At 40.6% G+C, this 25880-nt stretch overlaps 2 protein-coding genes across 2 annotated transcripts in view; one reads left to right on the top strand and one right to left on the bottom strand.

Moving 5' to 3' along the window:
* Positions 1 to 1059: 1059 nt before the first annotated feature.
* Positions 1060 to 25880, bottom strand: part of SFXN2 (sideroflexin 2) — a 33796-nt gene continuing 8975 nt past the window's right edge. Inside the window, exons 2-12 of the mRNA XM_081329863.1 lie at positions 22445 to 22608; positions 21032 to 21202; positions 18333 to 18431; positions 17395 to 17470; positions 15832 to 15917; positions 11667 to 11727; positions 5979 to 6045; positions 4481 to 4530; positions 3180 to 3229; positions 2644 to 2691; positions 1060 to 1269 (exon numbers count right to left, since the gene is read on the bottom strand). Coding sequence (XP_081185989.1) covers positions 1170 to 1269; positions 2644 to 2691; positions 3180 to 3229; positions 4481 to 4530; positions 5979 to 6045; positions 11667 to 11727; positions 15832 to 15917; positions 17395 to 17470; positions 18333 to 18431; positions 21032 to 21202; positions 22445 to 22602 — 966 coding nt within the window. The 5' untranslated portion in view covers positions 22603 to 22608 and the 3' untranslated portion in view covers positions 1060 to 1169. The remainder of the gene's footprint in view (positions 1270 to 2643; positions 2692 to 3179; positions 3230 to 4480; positions 4531 to 5978; positions 6046 to 11666; positions 11728 to 15831; positions 15918 to 17394; positions 17471 to 18332; positions 18432 to 21031; positions 21203 to 22444; positions 22609 to 25880) is intronic.
* The window catches only part of ARL3 (ARF like GTPase 3), a gene marked incomplete at its 5' end in the record, with an annotated part of 42754 nt that continues 42108 nt past the window's right edge, over positions 25235 to 25880 (top strand). The window contains one exon of the mRNA XM_081329937.1: positions 25235 to 25288. Coding sequence (XP_081186063.1) covers positions 25235 to 25288 — 54 coding nt within the window. The remainder of the gene's footprint in view (positions 25289 to 25880) is intronic.

Raw genomic sequence — 25880 nt, 5'->3', positions numbered from 1 at the left:
AAAAATAGTTCTCATGCTAATTAATCAGATGCAGGCAAGCTTTTGAAACACGTAATAAAGAATATCCTGTTAAGTGAAGTCTCATAATCGTACACTTTCATGTCCAATTTAAGGACTTCCCAAGGGGGATCTACCAGTGCACTGTGGGAAAAGGAAGCTAGATTGTTCTAGTTATATTTCTTAAACAATATTATGAATTAAGGAAAATTACTGACACGTTCAAGAGCAGAAAACAAAAATCAAGCAGACCAGCTGTTTTCAGAAATACTGCTCATTTGTACATGATTGAAGATAAAGTTGTCAAACTGAACTAACAGATAATGTAAAGGATATTACCTCTGTTGCAACACTACATAATTATGCTCTCTAACAAAGTTCTGAATTGGCTCTTATTTAAGATTTGCTAGTAATTAATGTTAACACAGCATTAGTAGCTACAGAATAAACAAATGAACAATTTTCTATTCTGTCATGTATTTAAGCATGATAATAAAATTTAAATGCATTAATAGTGCATTTTTAATAGCATAGTCTGATTCAATTAAAAAGCAGAATTGATGATAGGTGAGGTAGGATGGACTGAAGTTAAAAATTAATTTCTGAATCAAAATGCAGCACTATGTTTTTTTTCCAGAAGTGGCTCTCCTGAGTTACACAGATCTTGCTCCCACGTATGGAGCTGCAGTTTCCTTTTTGGATTAGAAACACTTAGGTATGGCCTTCAAAACACAGAGGAATATGATTCAGGAAATATTTTGTGCCCACAAAGAACCAAGGAGGATTTAATGCTTCAGAGTAATCCCATTTCTCACCATCATTGGCAACAAGTAATTCATTCTCACCATTGCCATAAAGCAGAAAATGACACATTCCAAAACCCAGACTATTTGTCACTATGCTGATGTAGTACAAAGACTCAGATTTGCCCAGATTTCTCTCTATACCCAGACATACAAACAAACACACACACACACACACACACACACACACACACACACACACAGAGACAGAGACAGAGAGACAGAGAGAGAGAGAGAAAGAGACACACACAGAAGAAAGGAGATGGAGTGCTGCTCTTTCTGGGCTCTGTTCCTGACAACACCCTATAAAGGTTTTTGTCCAGGAGAAGTCCATAGTGGGATAAGGCACCTAGTCCAGGCAGTTGTCACTCATAAACCCTTATTAAAATAGGCAAAAGTCACTTTGTCCCCATGTTCAGCTACAATTCGTTCTCTGAGTTCAGGCTCCAGGTGCAAAACTGCAATTGAACTAGAAAGAAAAAAGAAGAAAACACATTGTTCGCCTGAGTCAAGAGTATCAAACTGCCGGCCCATGGGCCGGTTGCATCATGCGGAGGCCGCACCCACCCCAGCTCCAGCAATGCGAAAAATGTTGCGCTACGTCACAACACGTCACGTCACATGGCGAGTTTGACACCCATGCCCTAGAGACTGCTTGATACTGGCCCAAAGACAGAGTGTTATTGGGTGATGTAATATTGGCAACGAGGCAAAAAATATTATGAGCTCTGTCACAGACTATTGTGGTGTAACGCTGAACTGATCATTTTACTTGCAAAATAAGGGCTTTCCTCACTGTTTCTGCTATGAAATGAGTGCTGTTGCAATAATCAAGCAAGGTTCAATTGAAATGACAAGTCTTGGGAAGTGGGTGCCAATCAGTTCTTCGTGCAGTGAGCTGTCTTAGGCTAGCCCTGACCATGGAAAGGCACGTAGAATCCACAGAATGTCCTAAACAAGCCTCCCTGAGTTATACTAATATCAAAGAAGTGATGGAATAGAACCATTAAAGAAAGGATGCAGAAGGAGGGACAGAACAGAATATGAATGACAAACATTAAAATAATTATTTATTTTCAATAATTAAATTGAATTGTTAAATTGTGCCACTGTGAGTTGTCCTGCCGCGAGTTGGCAGTGGCAAGTTGTCCCGCGTAAGTTGGCCGAGGAGAGTTGGTCGCAGCCGCAGTTGGCTGTGACAAGTTGTCCCATTCTGTTGCTGCAAGGCCTCTTTTTACCACCGGCCTAGGATTCAAACCCAACTAAGCAGAACTAACATGCGAGTCACAACCACAGCTCCTTGTGGCTGTATTTGGGGACAAATAATGTACTGTTCATTTTCCAAGAGAAAATGAACAGTACATTATGTATGAATGGGCAGAAATATATTATAGAAAAGAATGGCTTTCAATATGTAGGTGAAACCTCCTGTCATACATCAACACAAATAATTCCTGTCTAGAAAAGAAGGCATCATTCTTACATTAGCTTTTGCAACTCTGTGCAGTCCGGAATCACTGGAATAGCCCTCGTCATCCAGACCCAACATAGCCATTGCTGAGGATGATAGGACTTGCATCCAAACTAATAACTGCATAGCTGTGTGCAGTTAGCCACAATGAAAGCAACATGATGAAAAAGTAAGGGGGTAGATATTGTGTCACAACACAGTTTGCTCACTCAGTTCCAAGGATTCCTATGGATAAGTTTACTTCAAATATGGAGTGATGGTCCTGCTTCATATCCCCCACCCCTCCCCTGTCCCAGGCCTTCCTACTTGAGACTATATTAAAATTGTATAGGGCAGTCAGGAGGGATAAAAGGACAGAAAAGAGATTGGTACCTTCTCTGTGGAAAAAGTGCACAGGCAACTGGGACCATGAACACAAGGCTGCAAGGCAAAGGCAGATTATTAAAAAGAAAGGCCAACATTTTTTTTCTCCATAGGGAATCCAGAACTGCACTCCTAGCTTCAAAACAGCCAAGCAAAAGTTATATCTTTGGCAGGATTTACAATAAGATGCACTGGATTTTAAAGCAGTCCGATGTCCATTCCCACATGCAATACAAACAGATCCCTTTCCCACATATAAACACAGATGAAATCTGCATTTAACCATGGTTGCTTGACCAAGCACTAAGCCATTGCTCGTTAAATATCCTACACATAATTCTAAGCCATAAAAACTTTTCCATCCACAGTGCTTGTTTTAATGCCATGATGCAAAAAATGTAGTCTTCCAGTATTGTTTGTAACCCTCCCAGATTCCAAATAAAATGGGTGCCTTCCTTTTCATAAATCACCAGGAATTACAGCTTTGAAGCAATCTCTCATACGACACTGGCTTCTGAAAGTAATGCAAGATGCAGAATACTTACAACCCTCCAACAAGAACTGTTTGCAAGGGAGCGTGGAGAACCTGGATTTTCTGCCAAGAAAATAATACATGTGAGATGATGCCAAGAAAGTAAGAATTCAAACTTTCAGTTCCTAGAATTAAGGCCGAGATCATAAAGAGAACTAACAATACAAATCTCTTTTCTTTTGAGAACCAAGAGCACAAAGACCTATAAAAATCTACAACAAGCCTCTGCCAGTTTAGGGTTCAGTATCAGCAATATGCTGATATGCTCAAACAATATGCTTAGCCAGTGAGGAGATGCTATCAATGCCTTGACCTGGTGTCAAGAAGCTTTTAAGAATTGAATGGGACAAAGAGGCTGAATTCAAGCAAGGGCAGAGTAACTGTTGTCTCTCAAGGAATGGCGCTGCCCCTAAAGGAGCAAGTCTATGATTTTGGGGTCCTCCTGACTTGCAGCTTCTTCTGATGGAGACTGTGATCTGTCCAAACTTTGTCCATTTGGGACACATCCCTACCCATCAAGATTAATGCAATATGGTATACTTGGGGCTGTCTTAAAAGATGACAAGACTTCAATAAGGCCCGAGTCTGGAATGCAGTTACCAGATATTAAGTGGCTCTTACATTTTATCTGTATTCCAGTTTCTGCAGTGGCTTTCTAGTAGCTCCTGGGTATGCACATCAAAGTGCAGGAAGCCCTATACCATTTCAGACAAATGGCTGTCCAATCTCTTCTTAAAAACTTCCAGTGTTGGAGCATTCACAGCTTCTGGAGGCAGGTTGTTCCACTGATTAATTGTTCTAACTATCAGAAAATTTCTCCTTAGTTCTAGGTTGCTTCTCTCTTTGGTTAGTTTCCATCCGTTGCTTCTTGTTCTGCCTTCAGGTGCTGTGGAGAATAGCTTGACTCTCTCTTCTTTGTGGCACCCCTTGAGATATTGGAACACTGCTATCATGTCACCCCTCATCCTTCTCTTGTTTTTCTTGTTTCTGCTGGCAGGAGTAGATTTGCTATTGAGTTATGTGCAGATGATCTATTTTGAACCTTTAACACAGGGGTCTTCAAACTTGGCCCTTTTATGACTTGTGGACTTCCAACTCCCAGAATTCCTCAGCCAGTGTTGAAGTCCACAAGTCATAAAAGGGCCAAGTTTGAAGACCCCTACTTTAACAAATGTAATATATTGCCAAAGTGAAGAATATGTAGAACTTCTGGTAGCTATCGAGTTATCTGCATAATAATCTAAAATTTCTGACCCCTTATTATTTGACAACAGCAAGAACAAACTAATTCATTCCATTTTTTGGGTAACTTACCTTCATGAATGGATATTTCTCTAATGCCTCCATGATAATAGGCAACAAAACTAAAATGAAAAAAAAAATGATTTTATTTTCATTGGATCAACTCTGTCCCACATCTCCACTTAGTGATATAATAGATAAGATACACTGGGGTGGCCCACTACTAATCATTCTGTGAGTTACAAACACTTTCATGGATTACGTTTGCATCCTACAGGACTTAGCCATGCACATACCCACACATACACAGAGTTAAGATATTGTAAATGGATTTTGCTCTAAACTTTTAAATCTGAATCTTAACAACGTAAATAAATTAAAACTACACCTTAGAAATTCCTCTATCTGGCATCTGTAAATAAGTAATTAAAGCCCCCATCATCCCCAGTTGGCTGAAAGTAATAGAATGTTAGCCATCACCTTGAAGGGTACCATAGGGGAAGCTAATTATAATTTTAATGTGGAGCAGGATCTAACTAAGGAGCACTTATTAGGTTGTAAACTTCATAACAAATGAGAGCCAATCCTAAATATAGTTTCAAGAGCCCTCCAGCAGAACCCACCAGAAGAGCCTTCACCAATGGAGAGTCTCCTATATGAATTCCCAGGATACCCAACCAACATAGCAGCAATCAACTTGGCTGGGAATCCTTGTGGCAGTCACCAAGTTGCAAGCTGTTGCACTAGAGGACAATGCAAGGAAGCTGAATGGTGAAATGTACCTCGTGATATCAATGACATGACTAATATACTTGCATCCAATGTCAAAGCAAAAGAATGAAATGCTGAAGTTAATGTTCTGATATCATGATGCACATTTCATTGTTTTCTACCATTTTCCCCCCAAAATAAGACCTGTTTTTTATTTTATTTTTTGGCTCCAAAAGAGGCACCAGGGCTTATTTTCAGGGGGTGTCCTTTCCATGGTCTCACCTTGCCCCAGCGGCACTGACAGCCCTGCCCAGCTAGCCCATTTCTTCTGCGGCTGAAGGAAATGCCTCTGCAGCTGAGAATGGTGCTCTGGCCTACATTTCGCTGTCAGCAGCCTTCTGGAAAGGCCTCTGTAGCCAAGAACCGAGCTACGGATTGAATCTATAGCTTGGTTCTTGGCCACAGAGGCCTTTCTGGAAGGCCTCTGATGGCAAAATGCAGGCTGGGGGGGGGGGAGCGCCGAAGAAATGGGCCGGCGAGGTGAGGCAGGTGTCAATTCATGGGAGGTCTGGTTGCAACAGTAAGCGGGTGCAGGGCACATGGGGCACCTCCACCCCCCCACACCCGCCGTAGCTTGATTTTTAGACATGTGCCTTGCCCAAAAACTAGGGGTTATTTTGGGGGGTAGGGCTTATATTAGCCCCTCTAAAATTAAGCTAGGGATTATTTTCAGGTTAGGTCTTACTTTTGGGGTAAACATGGTATTAAAAATTTGTATTGGATACTTGTGTCCTGATGCCTACCTCTAAATTAACATGCCAAACTACAGTCCAACAAAACAGAAATACTTAGCACTTACTCATGCCAGGAGCAGCCATAACAATTCGGGAAACCACCACCTGAGTTATCCCCTTGATTGCAGCTCTCTAAAACAAACAAGCAAACAAACAAACAAACAGCAATGACACTGTATTCACTGCAGAATATCCAGCCTCAGAAGCAGGGAAATGCTGGTGGGACAATCCTAAATGTCAATTTCCTCAGATCTTATTTCAACACCCTTATTAGGAATGCTTATTAAAGCCAGTGATACCTACTGTTGGAAAGCAGTAGTTCAGGAGTATCCAGCTGCATTTAAAACTACAACATATTAAAGACAGAGTATTTTTTTGTTAAAAAAGCACTCACAGAGAGCTATAATATTTTGATCTGGATCATAGCTGCATGTAAGAAAGGGCACGTAAGTTTTGTTAATTTTTTAAAATTAATAATACAGTCACATAATCCAAAAATAGTGGAACAATGTGAGATCAATCCATTAAATGCAAATACTCCTGTGAACCAAGACAATATTTACATTTGTCCAAGAAGATTTTAAATAAGTTTAAATACATATTTTATTTGTGATCAAAGTTTGGTTAGTTACATGTTACTAGGAAGGCAATCAAAAGGCAGTAAAAGAAATTAAACTGTTTTTAACATAATTATTCATTCAATGTGGATGCTACCCAACTATTTTCAAACAACTTACAGAAAGAAGAATTAAAAGCTAAAACGATAAAGCTCCAGACAGCAGAATTTGGTCATTCTATTGGTCTCCAGTCTTCCTTAAAGCATAAATCTGCTATTGAAGAGAATGCTTTCTTCATCTGGCTTCTAAAGCAATTACATATAAGGAGCATTATAATATCTATGCTCCAATCTATACAATATAGGGAACGCAGCAATACATACATAATCATCTCCATTTCTCCCACCAAGCAAGGCAGATATACTCTTGCAGACACATTTTTAAAACTTTCCTATTGACCACATGGAAATTAGAGCATTAAATCTGTCCAAAAAAGAAGTTCTCATGTGTGGCAAACACAAGATATTAAAGAAGTAGTAATTGTTTTAGTGAAAGGTCCTCCAGATGGACTGCCACTATAATAGGTGGGGGTTGTGTTCAGATGCAGGTGGTCTTCAGCTTACAACAGTTCATTTAGTGACTGTTTGAAGTTACAACTGCACTGGGAAAAAATGTCTTATGACTGTTTTTTACACTTAACATCCCCATAGTCACGTCGTCAAAATTCAGACGCTTGGCAGCTGACTCGTATTTATGACAGTTGCAGTGTCCCAGGATCTTGCGATTCCCTTCTGCGATTTTCTGACCAGCAAAGTCAATGGGGAAACCTGATTCACTTAACAACCCATTTGCTAATTTAACAACTGCAGTGATTCACTTAACAACTGTGGCAAGAAAGGTCATAAAATGGGACAAAACTCACCTAACAAATGTCTCACTTAGCAACAGAAATTTTGGGCCTAATTGTAATGATGAGTCAGGGCCTACCTGTATTTCTAACTATCAGTAGGGAATATATCTTGCATCAGTTCAGTTTTCGTTCTTTCAGTAAGATCAAGTAAGATCAAATATGGGCCTTACAGTTTACAATATGTAAGATCCACTTCAATGCTTTTCTTCCAGGACAAACAACAAAGCTATCCAAAAGGACTAAAGAGGCAAGGGAACCATAAGTAAAAATAAACTTTAGCGAGAATGTTCAACAATGTGAGCATTCAGAGAATCTAGTCTAAATTCCAGATGCAATAAAGAGTTAGAGTCACTGAGAAGAACTCTTAGAAATGTAGACTGTGCTGGTTCTGAAGGCTTGGAACTTTATAATTACAAACCTTCAAACCAAATGGAAGCCTACACTAAAAATATTTATAGTGAGACAGATATAGTTACCATCTCTGTTCCCAGGGAAATGTAGATTCTAAACTGTGTTCAAAGCTGTCATTATCTTTCCAATAATATCTACATTTGCAAGCCTCTCTGGAAAGACCTTTGTTTTGGCACAAAGGAAAATTGGCCTTTACAATATGGGTCAAGAGCTTAAAGGAAGAGTTTTAAACCTACTTGTGTCTGAGATAGGCCAGGGGCATCATCAGCACTTATGACTGAAATAGATTTATTTGCAACTTGGATGATGGAATTTTATTTTTGTAAAAGGTTTGAACTAGAGAATTGTTATAAATTTTGACAAAAAGGAAAACTAGTATACAATTTACTTAAACCTTTTGAACTGAAATTGGGGAAATCTAAAAAAATATATTTAATCTGCACTAAGGTATTTTCATGTGGCCTTAAAATTAGTAATTGTTGATCATTGATCTCCTCTGTAGAACAGGCTGCTGGTTTTATCCAGAGCTTGTACATACGGATTGCATCAAATCCTGCATTTAAATAAATAAAAGCTGCAAAAAGATGCTTCACGGACAGCTGATTTTCAACTAACTAGTACAAAATAATAAACTGATCGAGACTTGATTTTCCTGTCATAAACCAAGAAAAAGCTCAGCTTTCATCAAACACCTCATAGTGACCATCATAGTGATTGAAACCAAGATAACTATCTCAGAAGGGTCATTTTAGTCCTGCATTTTATTTCTCTCAGTAGCCATTATGGAATGCATTCAAAGTACAACCAGTACGCTTCTAATCGTTGGGCATCAGTATGGTGACTTGGAAGGTAGTTAGTTTGCACAAAGTAGCATAAGCATGCTTGAAGTTAAACTGGGTTTGGTTGCAACTGTGACATCTGTGCCCAGCATACCAAAACAGATTAGTATCATGTCCTTAAGAGCCATGGTGGCAAGTGGTTAGAATGCAGTACTGCAGGCTATTTCTGCTGTCTGCCTGCTGCTGGCAGTTCTATTCTCATCGACTCAAGGTTGACTCAGCCTTTTATCCTTCTGAAGTCAGTAAAATGAGGACCCCAGATTACATTGGGGCAATATGCTGACTCTGTAAAATGCTTAGAGAGGGCTGTAAAGTATTGTGAAGCAGTATATAAGTCTAAGTGCTATTGCTATTATCGCTAACAGGGAATGCTTCACGTGATGTAGGCTGGTAATCTAATCCACAACTTGAATATTTTACTAAAAACATTTTGTGAAAATATCATGACTCCAGGGCATACTGAGTGGCTGCAGGTAATATCCATGGGGCCCTCTGATAACCGTGACCTGGAATGCAAAAGGAATAAATAGCAGGGTGTGTGTCAAGCCCTAGGCTCGACATTCAGCCGGGTGGTGGGGTAACGGTCTGTTTTGCTGCCACCTGACCAGCCAGCCATGTGATGCTCTGCCAGGAAGCCCCACCGCCCAGCTGGGAGCTGGGCCGTCAACGCCAGGTGCCGGGAAGCCCCGCTGCTCAGCTGGAGCTGCGGCCATCAACGCCAGCCGCCAGGAAGCCCCGCCGCTCAGCTGGGACTGCGGCTGATGGCTGTTACTGCTTAGAAGTCCTGCTGAGCAGCCGGGAGGCCAGGGAAACGCTAGAAACGCCAGCGCCTGCGCTCGTAGCCGCTGAACAGCTGATGAGCCTAATGACAGCTTCCAGCTCCTTTTACTCACATGGACAGTGAAGGACTTCACTGGGTGGTGGATTGAATGGCTGGACGGAATGCGGCATGGAAAACAGGGGACAGCCAAAGGCTGTATCTAGGGAAGGGGGAGGGATTTATACCCAACCACCAGGAAGCTGGCTTGTTGGGAAGGGAAGGGTGGAGCTGGGTGGGGCTGCAGGGGCAGAATATATAGAGCACTGGGAACAAACCAATCTCAGTGCTAACTTTGTTTGCTTCTTTAGCGTCTGTTTAAACTTTGTGTTCCTGTATCCTGGTCTCCTGGTATTTTTTTCCCTGTGATTGGTGGAGGGGTTAACCTAGGACTGTTACAGACCTAACAGATTAAAGTTAACAGTGTGACTTAAAAATAAAATGAAAGAAAAAAAATGTGCGTCTGTATAAGCAAGAAAAGGAATAACAGATCTGCTACTCCTCTATGGGTTTCCACCACTGTGACTATCTTAATTTTCTACTTTAAAATATAGAAGCATCTCTACCTCTAATCTTCACTAATTCGGCTCCATCATCCTAATTGTTTGACAGCTGATTGCTCCCAACAAGAACTTTGCTTTGCTCCCTATCCTATATGCATGGAACTGATTTTCTACTGGTAGAAGTAACCATGGCACATACTTTAATTTTTAATTAAAATTTATAAAAACAGTATTTATTATAAAACAATATTACAAAAGGAAATAAAGAACACCAAAACAATCAAAATGTATTTTAGAAAAAGGGGGAAAAGCAAGGGTTTGATTGTCCCATGCTGCTTTTATATCAGTTGCTATGGCCATCAATTCTATTTTTGAGTAATGCTTTTAATTATGTTATTAAATAATAATTTTATTATAATAATTTATCAGTTACCAACTTTTATGTTACCATAATTTTAGTCCAAGCATAGTTTTGCTCTACTGGACAGAAGAGTGGTAGGAAGTATAATAACAACAAAACAGACTGTTTCATAACATCATTAGCAATTTTGGTCTTTCTAAGAGTTCTAGTTCCAACAACTAAAAAGACATAAATGAGCTAACAATTTTGCATTATGAATCATACATCTTACCCTGTTTTATCCCTGCCTCCACTTTCTCTGTTATCTCCCTTGTGTCAAACTTTATATTGTAAATTCCTGTGAGCAGGGACCTGTCCTCTGGTTATCGGTAAAATGCCATGAAAACTGATGCCACTGTATAAATAAACAATAAATAATAATACTAGATACAACTTCTCTAAAATAGCTTGTACAGAAGGTTATGTACTAAGGGTAAAGAACTCCCAATATAGAGAGAGATGTGTTACTTAGAATACTGGTAACACAGTAGGAACATTAAAGCATCCCAAAGAACATTAAAGAATCTACAAAGTGTATGATTTTTGCTTTTTTGAGTGGCAATGGTAGTAATAATTTTCTTCATCAAAGGAACATAACGAAGAGCTCTCAAAATTGTGTTTGGGAAAGTAGTACAAGCTAATGGTAGATATTCACTACAGATAGTCAAGATACTTCAAGAATGCCAAAAGTTCATTATTATCCTAATTCTTTGTATTTCATTATATCTTGATGAAGTATGTTGCTGCCTTCAGATATAGCATAAACCTCCCATGGCTCTAAACCAGTGTTTCCCTACCTAAGGAATGTCCAGATGTGTGGACTTCCAGAAAGTCCAAGCTAGACTACCTATTCTGAAAATTCTGGGAATTTAAATAGAAATGTCTGTATGCTGCTAAAATTGGGAACACAACTTTACTGTAACCCCACATTCTTCAGTCACAATTCTTAGCATTCCCACTAATTGGGAATTCTGGGAGTTATTAACCCAATACATCTGAAAGGGTATTAGGCTGGAGAAGTCTACATTGGACAGTTCAACAACTCCAAGCTGCTCTTTATTTAAGAAATGTTGATCTTGCCATCTACTTCTTTATCTGAAATAATCATCATGCAAGTTTGTGGAACGCCAACCCCCCCCCCCCCCAAATCCCTCAATAGATAGCACTTGCTGAAACCTGATGTCTTAGCATGCAAGACTCTCCTTAGGCAGTCATGCACATACCGTCGAGAAGATGATTATAAATGTTCTTGTTTATAAAAAGAATAATAATAAACCAATTCTTGAATCTCAAATTCCCAAGATAATGGTACTTACCCTGGACTTTCCCAGAGTATTGTCATTTTCGTCTGTCACCGTGATCCCATTAATGAGTTCCCTAATGCAGACACAAACATATGACCTTAAGACATTAAGATCAGCCATCTAGATGGGTGTGGGGGGGTTGTACTACTCAAGGAAGCATACTAAATTCAACCACCCCTTTTCTCCCCACCAAAACTAATCTATGAGATGAAGAGGATCAGGAAAGAATGGTTGGTCCTAAGTCACCCAGCCCTCCTTGACATTTTTAAAAATACAGCTGGGGCACTGTTATATTCAGTTTAAATCAAGAAACTCGAATAAACATCTTTGCAGGAACGCAAAGCTTCATCAGCATAAGGACAATTACGTTGCAGAGAAAGTCCAACCACTTGAGCTACTACGGTATTATGTGACACCAATGATGGTATCCTGCTGCCTCCTAGTGAATCCTATTCCTAATATCAACAAACCTTCTGAGGATTTATATACTCAGCAACTCCAATAGTAATTTGAATGTCAAAATGAAAATAAGACCTGAGTAAAATGAAGAAGGTGACAATTTATTTTAAAGTATTCATCAATATAAATCCATCATGGTATTTATCAATGGAGGCACAAATTGTTTAGGAATGAATTAACTTAAACCAGAGCAAGCTGGTAAAAATTTGCTGTTCTGTACTATCTTTTCCATTTTCCAAATGGTCCTCAAACTTCCAGTTCCCATCTTGTATGGTCCATGTTTCTCCCACTGCGGCTGTTGTAAACACTTGTTATAGCTGGCCCACACATTCAGTTAGCCAATTAGTAGTGTGCCAAAATTGCATTTCTATGGCAATCCCACTCGTCTCACTGGGCTTGTTCTGCATTAGCACCATGATTAAAGTTATGCTTGCTTTCTGAGTAGTCATTCTAAAGCCCAATATGGGAGACACTGTGATGGCATCGGATTTTTAATGAAGGTGCTAAGATAGTTTGTCAGTTGTGAGGAAGGAGCACCAAGATTTAGTAGAACTTTCTGCCAGTCAAAAACAGGACAAGCTATAACCCCAAGAACAACAGTATCTCACAATCTGGGAAAGACAAGTTTTACAATGTAAATTTTGGCTAGCTGTGATGGAAGAAAAGCTGCTGAGTAAGAACATAAGCACTTCCCATTGTGGAAATGCTCTGAGAAGTATTCTTCAATGTTGATCAACTACACCAACCTCACATATGTAGTCTACATCTGATCAAATGACTGCAATTTTAAACAGAAGATGTGAAAAGGACCATGCAGCTTTCATAATATCAAAGCACACTTATTGTAATGTTTTATATGGGACTTTGTGCTTCCTATCCATCATTATTTTTTTTTCTAGACAGGCAATAGTGACATCTCTATGCTATGTTTTATTATGTCTAATTAAAAAATAATTATTTGAATAAAAGGTAAAGGTAAAGGTTCCCCTGCACATGCATGCTAGTCGTTTCCGACTCTAGGGGCCGGTGCTCATCTCCGTTTCAAAGCCGAAGAGCCAGCGCTTGTCCGAGGACGTCTCCGTGGTCATGTGGCCGGCATGACTAGACGCCAAAGGCGCACGGAACGCTGTTACCTTCCCACCGTAGTGGTCCCTATTTTTCTACTTGCATTTTTTACGTGCTTTCGAACTGCTAGGTTGGCAGAAGCTGGGACGAGTAACAGGCGCTCACTCTGCTACGCGGCGCTCGGGATTTGACCCGCCAAACTGCCGACCTTCTGATCGACAAGCTCAGCATCCTAACCCACTGAGCCACCGCGTCCCTTCAATTATTTGAATAGCAGATGCCAAAATATATTCTTATGACAATAGACTAATCTTTAATTATTTTCTCTCTTATTAACTATTCCTGGTTGTACACAAAATGAAAAAGCAGTTATGGAGAAAAGCACCATTTAATTAACATTTTCTATTTAAAAAAGTAAGTACATATTATCATAAAGTGATAAAAAGATTGGTGACAATTCAGTCTAGCAGAATAGATTTTTCCATTTGTCCTCAAATCACTCATGCCCTAATTATCAAAGTGACCCAGGCTTTATCTTATCTTACAGATTATACAAGAGGCAAAATCTGGGCTGTAGCCAGTTGCCTTCATGTACTCCTCCTGAAACCATTGGCTAGATTACTGTGATGTCATGGAATTTTTAATGAATTGCAGCTGTACAGGTAAGAATGACATCAACAAAATGTTGACAATGCAGTAGCTTCTGTAAGCAAAAGGTCGTCAGGCTGAGAGCAAATTATCAAATGATAGCCAGGGAAAGAACAAAAGGTTAAAATATACTGCTTTTATTTGGATCACAATTGACTGATTCAATCATTCTCCATAGCAATTAATTCAGCCCTGGGCAAAGGAACAACATGACCATGAGTGAAATTTCTGAGGTTTTTCCAGCTGCCACCAAAGAGGTGGCTTTGGTGGGGAAAAAATAAATAGTGGCCCAATTGGGGTTGGTGTCACTGAGGACAGAGAGAAATATTTAATTTACTACTTTGATCCTTCTAGGCTGGTGAGATAAGGGAGCCACAAGGCAAGAAGAATAAAAGTAGTGATAAAATCAAGTTACAAACTGAAATGAAGGATAAAAATGGGGAAAAAAGGAAATAGAAAGCAAAGAGGACACCATGACACGGACAGTATATACAGGATCTAAAGTCTGCTTTTGTGTCAAAAAAGATTTTGGAGGCAGAAGTTAAAATGAAATAGAACTGTATTTATCATCTAGCTAAACCCACTATTTGTCTTTAACCTGCTTTTGCTTTAAGAATGCATCTGCATTTTAGGCACATAGGCATAATAAAAGTGTGCCTATTCTTGTGTCTAGAACAGGGGTGTCAAACTCAATTTCATTGAGGGCCACATCAGCATTGCGGTTGCCGTCAGGGGGCCGGGTGGGTGTGGCCTGGGTGGGCGTGGCCTACTGAGTGGGCATGGCTAGAGTGCGTATGGCCTACTGGGTGGATGGGGCCAGCTCTACATCGTTGGCATCAAGGGTACCTATGGGGGCCTGGGCAGGAGTGGGACAGATCTGAGGGTCTCTGGCAGGAGGAGGGTCTCTGGGCCAGGGCCAAGGCCAAGGCAGTGGGGGTCGTTCCCTCAATGTTTCCAGGATGGCTTCACGGGCCGCATGAAACCACTTCGAGGGCCGGATCTGGCCCCCGGGCCTTGTGTTTGACATGTCTGGTCTAGAATATGACTTAAATGTTTAGTTGGTTGCTTTTATTGATATATACTAATTGTGCGCATACAGTATATGAAGTTGGTAAATCTAATTCCGCTTGCAAGAGGAAGGTGCACCAGCTAGCTAGGATGGAGTAGCGATACTGTACTACAGATTGGTAGTGGGATTGTAAAATTTTCAAATGTATTTCCTTCTCTTAGGAAATAAATGAACATAGAGAAAATAGGGAGAGTTGCATAGATGCCATTTTTGACTAGATTATCAGGTCAAGTCATTAATTATCTTTCTCAAGTCAAGCAATGAGTATAAGGTAATATTCTAATATTTTTTTAAAAAATTCCATCTTCTCCAGACAAGACTATTGGTTCCTGGTGTTTGGATGTGCCCTACAGTATTGCAGACTATGAGGATATTGGGTGCATGCTTATTAGCTGGACTAATTAGAGGCAACATGTATCCTTTTTTTTTGCTTTAGCACATGCAACCCTTGCTTTGATTTTAATGACCCACATTTGGCCATTTAATGATTTTAATGGCCCCAAACTAGTGACTGAGATGGAGACTGTAATGACCAATAATATTAAAGAAAACCTTTCCTTAATCATGCTGTTCTTTCATCCCTCTCCCTCTTCTCCTGGCATTGGTGGAGCCAAGAGCCTTGGTGGAGCAGTGGGCTAATGCCTCCTTAAGTAACACCAGCTGCCTGCAATTAGTGCAGGTTCGCATCCCACCAGGCTCAAGGTTGACTCAGCCTTCCATCCTTCCGAGGTAGGTAAAATGAGGACCCAGATTGTTGGGGGCAATAAGCTGACTTTGTAATAATGCCACTTGGGGTGTGTGTGAAAGCCCTAATAAGCAGGCATATACATAGAATGAAGGCTACTGCTAAGCTTGTAAGCCGCCCTGAGTCTTCGGAGAAGGGCGGGATATAAATGGAATTAAAATAAAAAAAAAATATTTCATCAAGAGACTTACTGTTGCCTCATCAAGGGAATATTCACACAGTTGGCAGCAGCTACTGCTGCGAATGGGACCCAACGTGCCACAAGGGATGGTGCTCTCTGTATGGAGAAAGATAAAGCAATAAGGAGCAGGAATAAACTTTACAGGAAAAGGTAAAAAGAACTGAGTAGCAGTACTATGGAGGCCCTGGAAAAACAGGCTTCTATTGCATTGACATAAATTCTTGTAATCCCACATTAAATTTGTCTCTTAGAATGAAAGTGTGCAACCTGCAGTTCCAAGGATACAAGAACACATGCCTCCCCTCAAGGTCAATGTCATGGTTCCGACAGATGAAACTCTTCAAAAGAACTTTGAAGCATTGTTTACCTTACAGAATCTTTATTTTGTGTAGCATAACATTGGCACTGCGTAATCGAACGCAAAAGCTGAATTCCCCTCCCCTGAGCACATAGTATTAAAGCACAATTCCCTCCTCCAATTAACAGTCATATATCACATTCCCCAATTAGCTTGAAGCGGGGGCTTCCTCTCCAGCCCGCCAATTCTTATTAGCTTTGGTTTCAATAACCTTGTTTCTCATACTAGATTTAGCGTTCTTATGTCTAGCTGGACTCTCGTTCACATCCCCCCCAGCATCGTCTAACTCTAAAAGCAAAAGGTACAAGATGGCTACATTTCCATCTGTTGTCAATGCAAAAATATCCAATGTTAGCAGCGTTGACAGTCATGGTTTATTCTTCTAGAACCCCATCAATAAAAGTCCCAACAAACTGTGTGGTGTTTTTTTCCCCAAAATATACAGGAGAAAATTGGTACCTACATCCGAAAAACCCTTAACTATGTTTAGTTTAATTAAATTCAGTGAAAATGCAAGTTAAATAAAATTAAATTTTGATGTCTTTTCAAGGTTGTTACTATCCTTGGGTCTAACCCCTGGCATGCCATTCAAATGAGAAGGGTGGCCCTTAGCCTAAAAAGCGCAATGTGCTTACAATCTTTGCAGTGGTGAAGTGAAGAAGAAAAGCATATATTTTACAGCCCAAAATAAAAAAAAACCTTTAGAGAGAGAAGATATTCCACTCCTCCACACTAGAAGACTCAGGGCTTTTGAAGAAAACAATTATGCTCCTTACAGGTCTAAGCTCCTACAGCAGGGGTGTCAAACTCAATTTCATTGAGGGCCGCATCAGCATTGTGGTTGCCCTCAGGGAGCCAAGTGGGTACGGCCATGGTGGGTGTGGCTAGAGTGTGTATGGCCTACTGGGTGGGCATGGCCAGCTCTACATCGTTCACATCATGGGTGCCTATGGGGGCCCGGGCAGGAGTGGGACAGATCTGAGGGTCTCTGGCAGAAGGAGGGTCTCTGGGCCAGGGCCAAGGCAGTGGGGGCCGTTCCCCCACTGTTTCCAGGATGGCTTCGTGGGCCACATGAAACCACTTCGCGGGCCGGATCTGGCCCCGAGCCTTGTGTTTGACATGTCTGTCCTACAGGAAGAGGCCAGGGATGCCTTGTCTCATCCTTGGGTCTGCTGCCCCCTTGTGGTTAAAATTAGTAGCATTTTAGAGTTGTACCTTAGTGTAAAAGTTGAGTCCCACAGCAGTTGCCAAGGCAGTGCTGGTAGCAGTGAAATAAGCCACTCCAATTTGCCTGAAATATCCAAAAAGGATATAAAATAATAAGAGTTGTGTCATTAGTCATTTTGAAACTGCAGTTGTGTTATAAAGGATCCTATCACTCACATACATTTTAAAAGGCAAATTTAATCACAGCCCTTATTTACTCTCTTTTCCTTAAGCAAGAATGAGCTTTGTGAAAAACTTTTTCTATATGGACTTGTGGCTTCTCAAGAGAGATCTAGGATATGAAGACATACATATGTTTTACACATCTAGTTCTGTGACAAACACAGGAAATAAAGAATGGCCATTAAGCCAAAGTAGACAATGTAAGAAAAAAGTCAGGTTAGCCTATGATAGCTGAAAATCAAGAGGAATCTGGCATTGCCCTTTAGGACTAATTTTCTTAAAAGGAGTAAATGTGTTTGTGAGCTACAGCTGTGCCAGACTGCTTCTGATACAAAGAAGTCACAGGTAATTGCATTGGGCTGAGCAAAAAATCCTTTATATATAGCCACTTCCCAGTTTCAGGTCCCATCCCACATTTACCCCAATCCAGCTGATACTCAGAAATAAAGCTCTGAGTTGAACATACCATGAAAGCTACATACAAGAACAGCAAAACTAGATCTATCTCAATTGTCTCTTTCCAACAATCAGCCATTTTTTATTCCCTGAAGTCAGCTCTGCAATTACTATGCATCCAAATGATAAAAGTACAATGGCTAGCAAAACTCAACCATATACCCACACTATCTACATTTCAAGAAAATATCTCCTCATAGAAATGATTCCAGAGAGTGCTATAGATCAAAGCAAAGTCAGCTAATAGGATCATAAGGAGCAATGGATGAAAACTCTATGCTATCAGGTAATCCTGAAGAGACACTTACTTGACCGAGATGGGACTAGCTGCATTCCGGTTGGTGTAATTCACAATGGCATTAAAAGACTGATTTACCCACTGCCAAAACACCACAGCTGGAACTGTTCTGTAAAGAAAAAAAGTAAATATAGGTCCAAATATCTGAGTAGGTACGTGTATCTTCCAGACAGCTGAATGCAATAGAACCAATGTTATCTCTTCTGCAGCCATGTATTAGCCTTGATAAGACACTGATTTTATTACTATTATAAAATATTTTATTAAAAATCCTACATCATAATCACAAATTTTCTATTAAAATACAGTTAAAGCAGCTGAAAGGATCCTAGGCAAACAAAGCACAAAGTTCCATATTAGTAAAGATAAAAGAATAGCTGAAGAAAAAGAATAACCATTCAGAGGAAGCCTGCTGAGATTACATCTAAATATAGCAGTATTTGGTGCTCACCTGAAAGTGAGCAATGAGTCAGGCAATGTACTTGAGATGTTGATCCTAAAGACCTCAATACTAAATAGGCCTTTTCTACCTTCCTGAAAGCCATTGTGAGAAAGACCAAAAGTAAACCTCAGAAGCAGACTACAGTAGCTGGGAAGTTCTACAGATATTCTGATTTTAAACTAGCTAGGTCAATAATGGCTTATAATATCAAATTCAATTTAAAATTATCCCGATAATCCTCAACATAGCTGCTCATTAGGATAAAATCGGATTCTCATAACATGCAAGGCTAAAAAATGGCAATTTGTGGCCAAGCAGGTTGGGCAAATCTAGCCAGTATGACAAATATAAGCTTGATTGGCTTATGTTATACAGGCCACTGGATATAATGAGAAACTGCAAAGCATTGGGAAACAAACTCTGGCTCCACTTTGTGAGACTAAGTAGATGAGACATATCAAACTTACGACGTCACATAACGTCACACAATGTATCGGAGCTTTTTCGCCATTGCCAGCAATGGGGTGGGCGTGGCTTCCCAATGATGCATCCAGCCCGTGGGCCGGCAGTTTGACACCCCTGAAGTAGATTGTGTCAGTGTCCTAGTTGAAAAGCTATGCAGAAGCCCCAAACAACTCGTAATCCTACATCACAGGACTCATTTACACCAATATAATTTATTTTTACAATGCATGCTTAAGATCCACTTCCAGTGGTTGCTGCAAACCAGAGAGAAATATCTTAATATCTTATGTTTTGGACTCAACATTTCATTTATCATATTAACTTCCTGTATAATTTTTAGCCTTTGCAATTCTTTATCATAACAAAGCCACTACATAGACGTGGTGTTCTAAGACATATAGTATTCTCAGCAACAATTAAGTGGTTTAGCAATGCCATTTTCTGGCCTATAGCCTTGGTATTTCCTTGTGGTCTGCCATTTAAGTCCAGCTTTGCTTAGCTTTGGGGGATCAATCAAAGTTGGCTACATACCTCCTAACAGCTGCTGACAGCTTGTTAGGCAAATCCACAACTTGTTTTGTGAAATAGAATTGTTTGCCTTATTTTTTAATTCCTTTAGAGTGAATATTTTAATGTTTGAAAACAAGAGTGTGTATGCTTTGAGGGGATAAGGACCAAACGTAACTTTTAAGTTGCATAGGAACTACATTTTGAATGTTAGGAAGCCCATGCCAAAGGAAGAGGGAAACATTTAAATGAAAGTTAAATTAAAATAAAAGAGTTGATTAGATCATGCTCTTTATACTTAATAATTTTTCTCTTTTGACAAATTAAAAAATTCAGTTGGCCCTGTTTTTAGGAAGAAGAGACAGTGTGAAAACCTGGGATCTCAGGTTATATACCTCAGAGGTACCCAACCTTTTGGGCACCAGGGACCGGTTCCGTGGAGAGAGGTTTTTCCGCAGGACAGAGGGGGCATGGTTTTGTGTGCTGCCTACATCTTGCGGATGGGGCTTTGCTTGTTTGTGCGACCCAGTGACTGGCATGCCGCGGTCCAGTACTGGTCCATGGACCGGGGATTGGGAACCCCTGATATACCTCTACTCTAAGGTATTGAAAGAACAATTCACTACATACACACAGTCATAGTTTATGCATCCTGCTAAGTCATTCATGGCTTATTGTTTTTCCATCCATGGTTTCTAGTTTATTTCACTAAGAAGCTAAAAAAGAAACTATGTTGGCTTCTTTTAAAAGAAACTTCCTTGGCATTTTTCTCCCCACTGATATTATTTTGGATACAGATATTATGCCAATTGTTTTACTAATAAATAGATACATCACAGAAACATGAAATAGAAAGCCCTAGTCATGCCATCAAGACCAAGCTCCTGCTAAGTGCAGGAATCCATATTAAAGCATCCTGGACTAGGGTTAGTATATAACTGGTCTTATTAATTTTTCTCCCCCTCCTCCCCAAATTTAATCTGCACAAACTACAAACTGTTTATCTCAGTCTGGGACACACACACACACACCCCTGTCTTACTCTGACATGCAGTTTATCATTAGACTATCTCACAAGCTTTTCTTCATCCCCATCAATGTCAACTACTTGGAATTTTATTTTTGTTTTAAAATATACAGTAGTTGCTTGAATTTCAGCATTAATGCAACAGTGCAGGATAAGGATAACAAGGAATGTCCATGAATACTGCATAGAGCAGTGTCTGTGAAACGACTGGGTAAGGTACGAAGGAAAAAAGAGAGCAATGGACCTCAGAAAAAATGCCTCCTCTTACCTGTAAAATTGTAGCATGCAGCCTGTGATAGCCATTCCTCCAGGGACTTGAAATGACATCCTCCCTATTAAATTCATTTTTTCTCCTGAGTCAGGATGGAAAGCTGAGTCATATAGCTTTTTGGCATAGAAAAGCTGTTCCTCACTGGTTCCAGGGGGTACCGAACTTGCCCTAGAAGTGCAAAAAAGAAATATCTTCTTAATTTTATACATCTTAATAATTTCAGTACACAGCACATGCCTCCGAAAAATTGTGTGGTAGAACTTCAGAAGAAGCCCTCTCTTGAAACAAGTGTGAGTGCAGTTTGGGGTCTTAATAACATTCAAGTTTGTTGTATGCCAAAGCAGCTAAATGCAATTTGCAATGTGGAGCTGGACGTAAGAAAAGAAACTTTGATACTGAAGGCACAAAATATAAACGTCACACAATTAATAGAAACAAACCAACAATAATATTACCCTTTTGGATGACTAAATCTTCCAATAGCACCAAATCAGGTACTTGAAGCAGCTGTTTTACTCTGTCTAGTAATAGGGCTGGTCCTGTTTGTACAATATTACGCACTATTCTGCCTTGCATTTCAATTTGTAAGAACATGGAATTTCAATGTACGGTATATAGATTTAATTTTCCAATAATAAGACCCAGGCACAGAAATCCTTTTGTTATGAAGGGTTTCCTTTTGTGAATGATCTGGTTCTCAGAATAGGTTTGAGTATGAATTTAAGAATCATCACCGCCCAACTGCAATGATGACTTTAACAATAATAAATTATTTTATTTTTAATTAATTATCTGTCTGTCTGTTTTTTATTTGCCACCCAACTTGCCTCAAGGCAGCTTGATATGGCGGCTGTTTGTTAAGGTTCCACAAATAAATGCACATAATCATGTGAGGGGAAAGAAAATGAAAAAGGGCAATAGATAAACAGAAAAACATTGAAAAAACACCTTTCAAATAAATAAATAAAAATAATTTCAAAATGAGAAAAATTAGTAAAAACATTAAGTTCTAAATTCACTTCCATTGTACATGATTGGTTGCATCAAAATATTTATAAACATTGGAATTGCTTCTAATTACAGTTTTTATCTCAATTATTTCCCCTTTAAAAAGGGTGCTGTGTCTGCATTTGACTAAATTTATATGTTACACAACAAGCCAAACTTCTGTTCTGGATGTATAGTGTTCATTTTGCAATTGCTGTGTATTTGCAAAGTTGGTTTCCTAGTCTGATATTGTCAGTAAAGTGTATTTTTCTCAGTATTGGGCCAAATTTGTCTTTGCGACTGTCATCACAGGTCTGATTAGTATCTATTAGTTTTATTGATACATTTGAAAAGAGACAATTCTTAAATTTTACAAAAGTTCCAAATTTGATTGATATTATTCAGCACCTCCCAGTTGACTACCTGCAGCTCTCTACAATTGTTTTCGCTGAATCCAACGTTTGCTCTGAAACCAGCAGTGTCCGTGGATCTGTGATGTTGAAAAAGTGCTTTACACGCCCCATAAAAGTATTCTGGTCCCAGCGAGGGGCATCAATATTAAACTTGGCAATACTTGCCATTGTTCACTGCAAAGGGAGTAGAGAAGAAACGACAAGTTATAAGTCAACACTGTAGCTCTCTGCTTTTTTGCCAAGCTGTAGCCCAGAAACTGTGAATTATTTTTAAAGATTGTAGACAAAGGTAAAATGTACTTGCTGTTAGCATTTTGTCCTATTTATTTATCAATTCTTTTCCCCACAGATTTGTGTGGAGAGAAAATGAGAATTTTGCTAACCAAGCCAAACAGAGGAAGGCAGCAAAAAACAGCTGGTGAATTCAGTTGCTGCACCCTTCAATTGTACAATTTTATTCAGAGCACACAAAAATCTTTATAAGGCTTGCCACTTGACCAGAACAAATGAACCAGTTAATCTATATACCATGCATAGCCAACATTCAATCACAATTTCATACACAATTTCATAATTCATACCCAGATTTAGCAATTTTTGGAATCTATTGCACAGAGAAATAGCATCAATATAGATGTTTTATCATAGATATCAATGCATTTTGTTTAAATTCCACCGATCTGGTACACTGCCAATAGTTGGATTTACATGTAGGAAAACCAGGGCTTATTATTCTGGTGCAGAAATCCAATATGGATACATTTCAGCATGCCCAGGCTCTTCACAAATCTGATGGGTTGGTTGAGTGGCCAAAGTATAAGCTACGGTACAGATACCACTGGCTATGGACATGGGTGTTACCTTTCATTATAAGGTGTCAATACAATGAATAAAATAACATTTTAGGAGAGTGAACTTTCAGTCATGAGGCAGCATGTTCTAATAGTACAGAGAAACAGATATATACAAACGCTCACCATTCTAGATGTACTACAAAAACGAATCTATTATGTAGTGGTATTTAATCTCGCTTAGACCCTCTACTGAAGAAAGAATTGCTGAAAATAAGTCTCAAAGAGATACAGGAGAGAGGCTGTAGCAGAGTAATGTCTACGTCAGACATGTCAAACACAAAGCTCGCAGGTCAGATCCGGCCCATGTGCTTCCGTCTGGCCCAGGGACCTGCTCTAGAAACAGTGAAGGACCGGCCCGTGGTACCTCGGCCTGGCCCAGGCAAACCAGGCACCGATCTACAACCTGGTTGCATCCATCAAAGCCAGAACATGCTCAGCCTTAGATCCACGGGGCAGCCCTGGAACCAGTAATGCGTGCCCCTGCCCCAACCCCTGGGCATGCACGCAAGTGGAGTCCGGCATCCCTGCTGGCTGTCTTGCCTCACAGGCTGACTTCACTTAGGATGCTGGTATTGGCTGTCTCCTGTGCACACACCCACAGGGCAAGGCAGAGGCAGCGGGGTGGCTCCTTGCTGGTTCCAGGGCTGCCCTGTGGATCTAAGGCTGAGCGCGTTCTGGCTTTGATGGGTGCAACCAGGTTATAGATCAGCGCCACTCCCCCTCCCACCAGCACCTCCACGGCCCATTCAATGATCTAGCCTTGCAGCTACGAGGCTTCCCTTTCACCGAGATCACTCCTGCCCGCCACGCTGGCAATCTCTCCCCCTCCCATCACCCCTTCCTGAGTGCAGAGGAAGGAAAGAGATGAGAAGAGGAAGGAAGGAAGGAAGGAAGGAAGGAAGGAAGGAAGGAAGGAAGGAAGGAAGGAAGGAAGGAAGGAGGGAGGGAGGAATGGAGGCAGGAAGGAAGGGAGGGTGGGTGGGAGGAAGGAAGGAAGGGAGGGGAGGCAACTTGGTTGGAGATGCCCCAGTTCATGCAGTTCTGCTTCAATCCTGAATCTATTGAGACTTGGGCTCAAAGGAGAAAGCAATTTTGTGTTCTCTTTTGCCACAGACAGGGCTTTATTGGCAATCCAAGTTAACATTGGTATTCTTGAATTGTGAACTCTTAGGAAAATATCCCCTCCTTGTGTGTTGCAAACAGCCATTTCCAGTGGGGAAAACAGGACAAAGCAGAGTGGGGGAAAATATTTTCCTTGGCTATATTTCCAGTCTGAATTAGACCATGGTAGGGTCCCTATAGGAGAGCTCTTTTAAGGATTGTGTATTAATAGAAAAGCAACTAGCTTACCTTTGTTCCTAAATGCTAAATCTGTTGCACATAAAAAACAGAGGAGCTCTGATCAACTATCACAGCCACCATTTTGACAGTTTTGCTGTATTGTTGTCTGTGGACGCCCCCACTAAATGCAAGCATGGGAAAAACTGAGCCTGGTTTGTTCTCAGTCTTTTAAGTGGCCACAGACTACTAACAAAAGTGGCATTTGATCAGAAGGCAAGGAGGCATCGAGAGGGACAGGAAAGGAGAAAGGGAAAGAGGAAAGACAAACAAAAAGAAGGAAAGAGGGAAAGGAAGAAGGAAAGGAGAATGAAGAGGAAAGGAAAAAGGAAGGAAGGAAGGAAGGAAGGAAGGAAGGAAGGAAGGAAGGAAGGAAGGAAGGAAGGAAGGAAGGAAGGAAGGAAGGAAGGAAGATTATAATGAGAGGGAGGGTCTGGGGGAAGTGCTGCCTTAGCATTTGGCCACAAGCAGCCCTGCTGCCCTTTTGCCATCCCCTCCTCCTGATCTCTCCCATACTATTGCTGAGGATACTTTGGTTACAAAGCCAGGTCTCCTCGCAGGGAGAGGCCTTCCCTCTGACCCACACATTTTGCCCTCCTGCACACACCATGAACAACTTGGCCAAGGAGAGCAAGCCAATCAACAGCAGCCTTGAGGATGAGGTAAGTGCAGCCAGGCGCCCCTTGGAAAAGGCTGGACTGGATGCTTGCCCTCCAGGGCTCCAGGCAGCCAGTATCACTGGGGGTCCTCTGCATGGCCTGAGAGGGACAGCAAGGCTCCTCTGGTGGATAAGGGTATAGCGCTTGCCCTGGTCTCGCTTTCCTTGGCTGGAGACAATGGATCCCCTCCAGCCCCACCTGGGCCATCACAAGTGCTCCCCGACATGAGGGTGAGCTGCCCACGCCCACCCTGGCCATGCCCACCCCCACTATAACCACCCCAGCCCAAGGTCAACCACAACCCTGATGCAGCCCTCAATGAAATCGAGTTTGACGCCCCTGATATATGTTATCATTAAATCACCTAAAACGTTGCTTGCCTATTGTCAATTATTAAATATTGGAAGCCAACAATTGTGTTGATTTTCCAATATATGTAACACATATGTAACACTTTTGATTGGATGGATAGTATAAGGATCTAAATATAAGAAAATTCTAATATCTCTGGAAACAATTGCATCAGTTAAGAAGTTATGGAATGGAATGTCTAATAAAAAAATTTTTGATCCTTTTTCCCATGCTAAATTGACTT

The sequence above is a fragment of the Vipera berus genome, assembly GCF_964194415.1.
Source record: "Vipera berus genome assembly, chromosome: 5".
In the NCBI taxonomy this organism is placed as follows: domain Eukaryota; kingdom Metazoa; phylum Chordata; class Lepidosauria; order Squamata; family Viperidae; genus Vipera; species Vipera berus.
The sequence above is the reverse complement of the archived record's forward strand: the minus strand, read 5'-3'. Positions and strand labels throughout refer to the sequence as shown.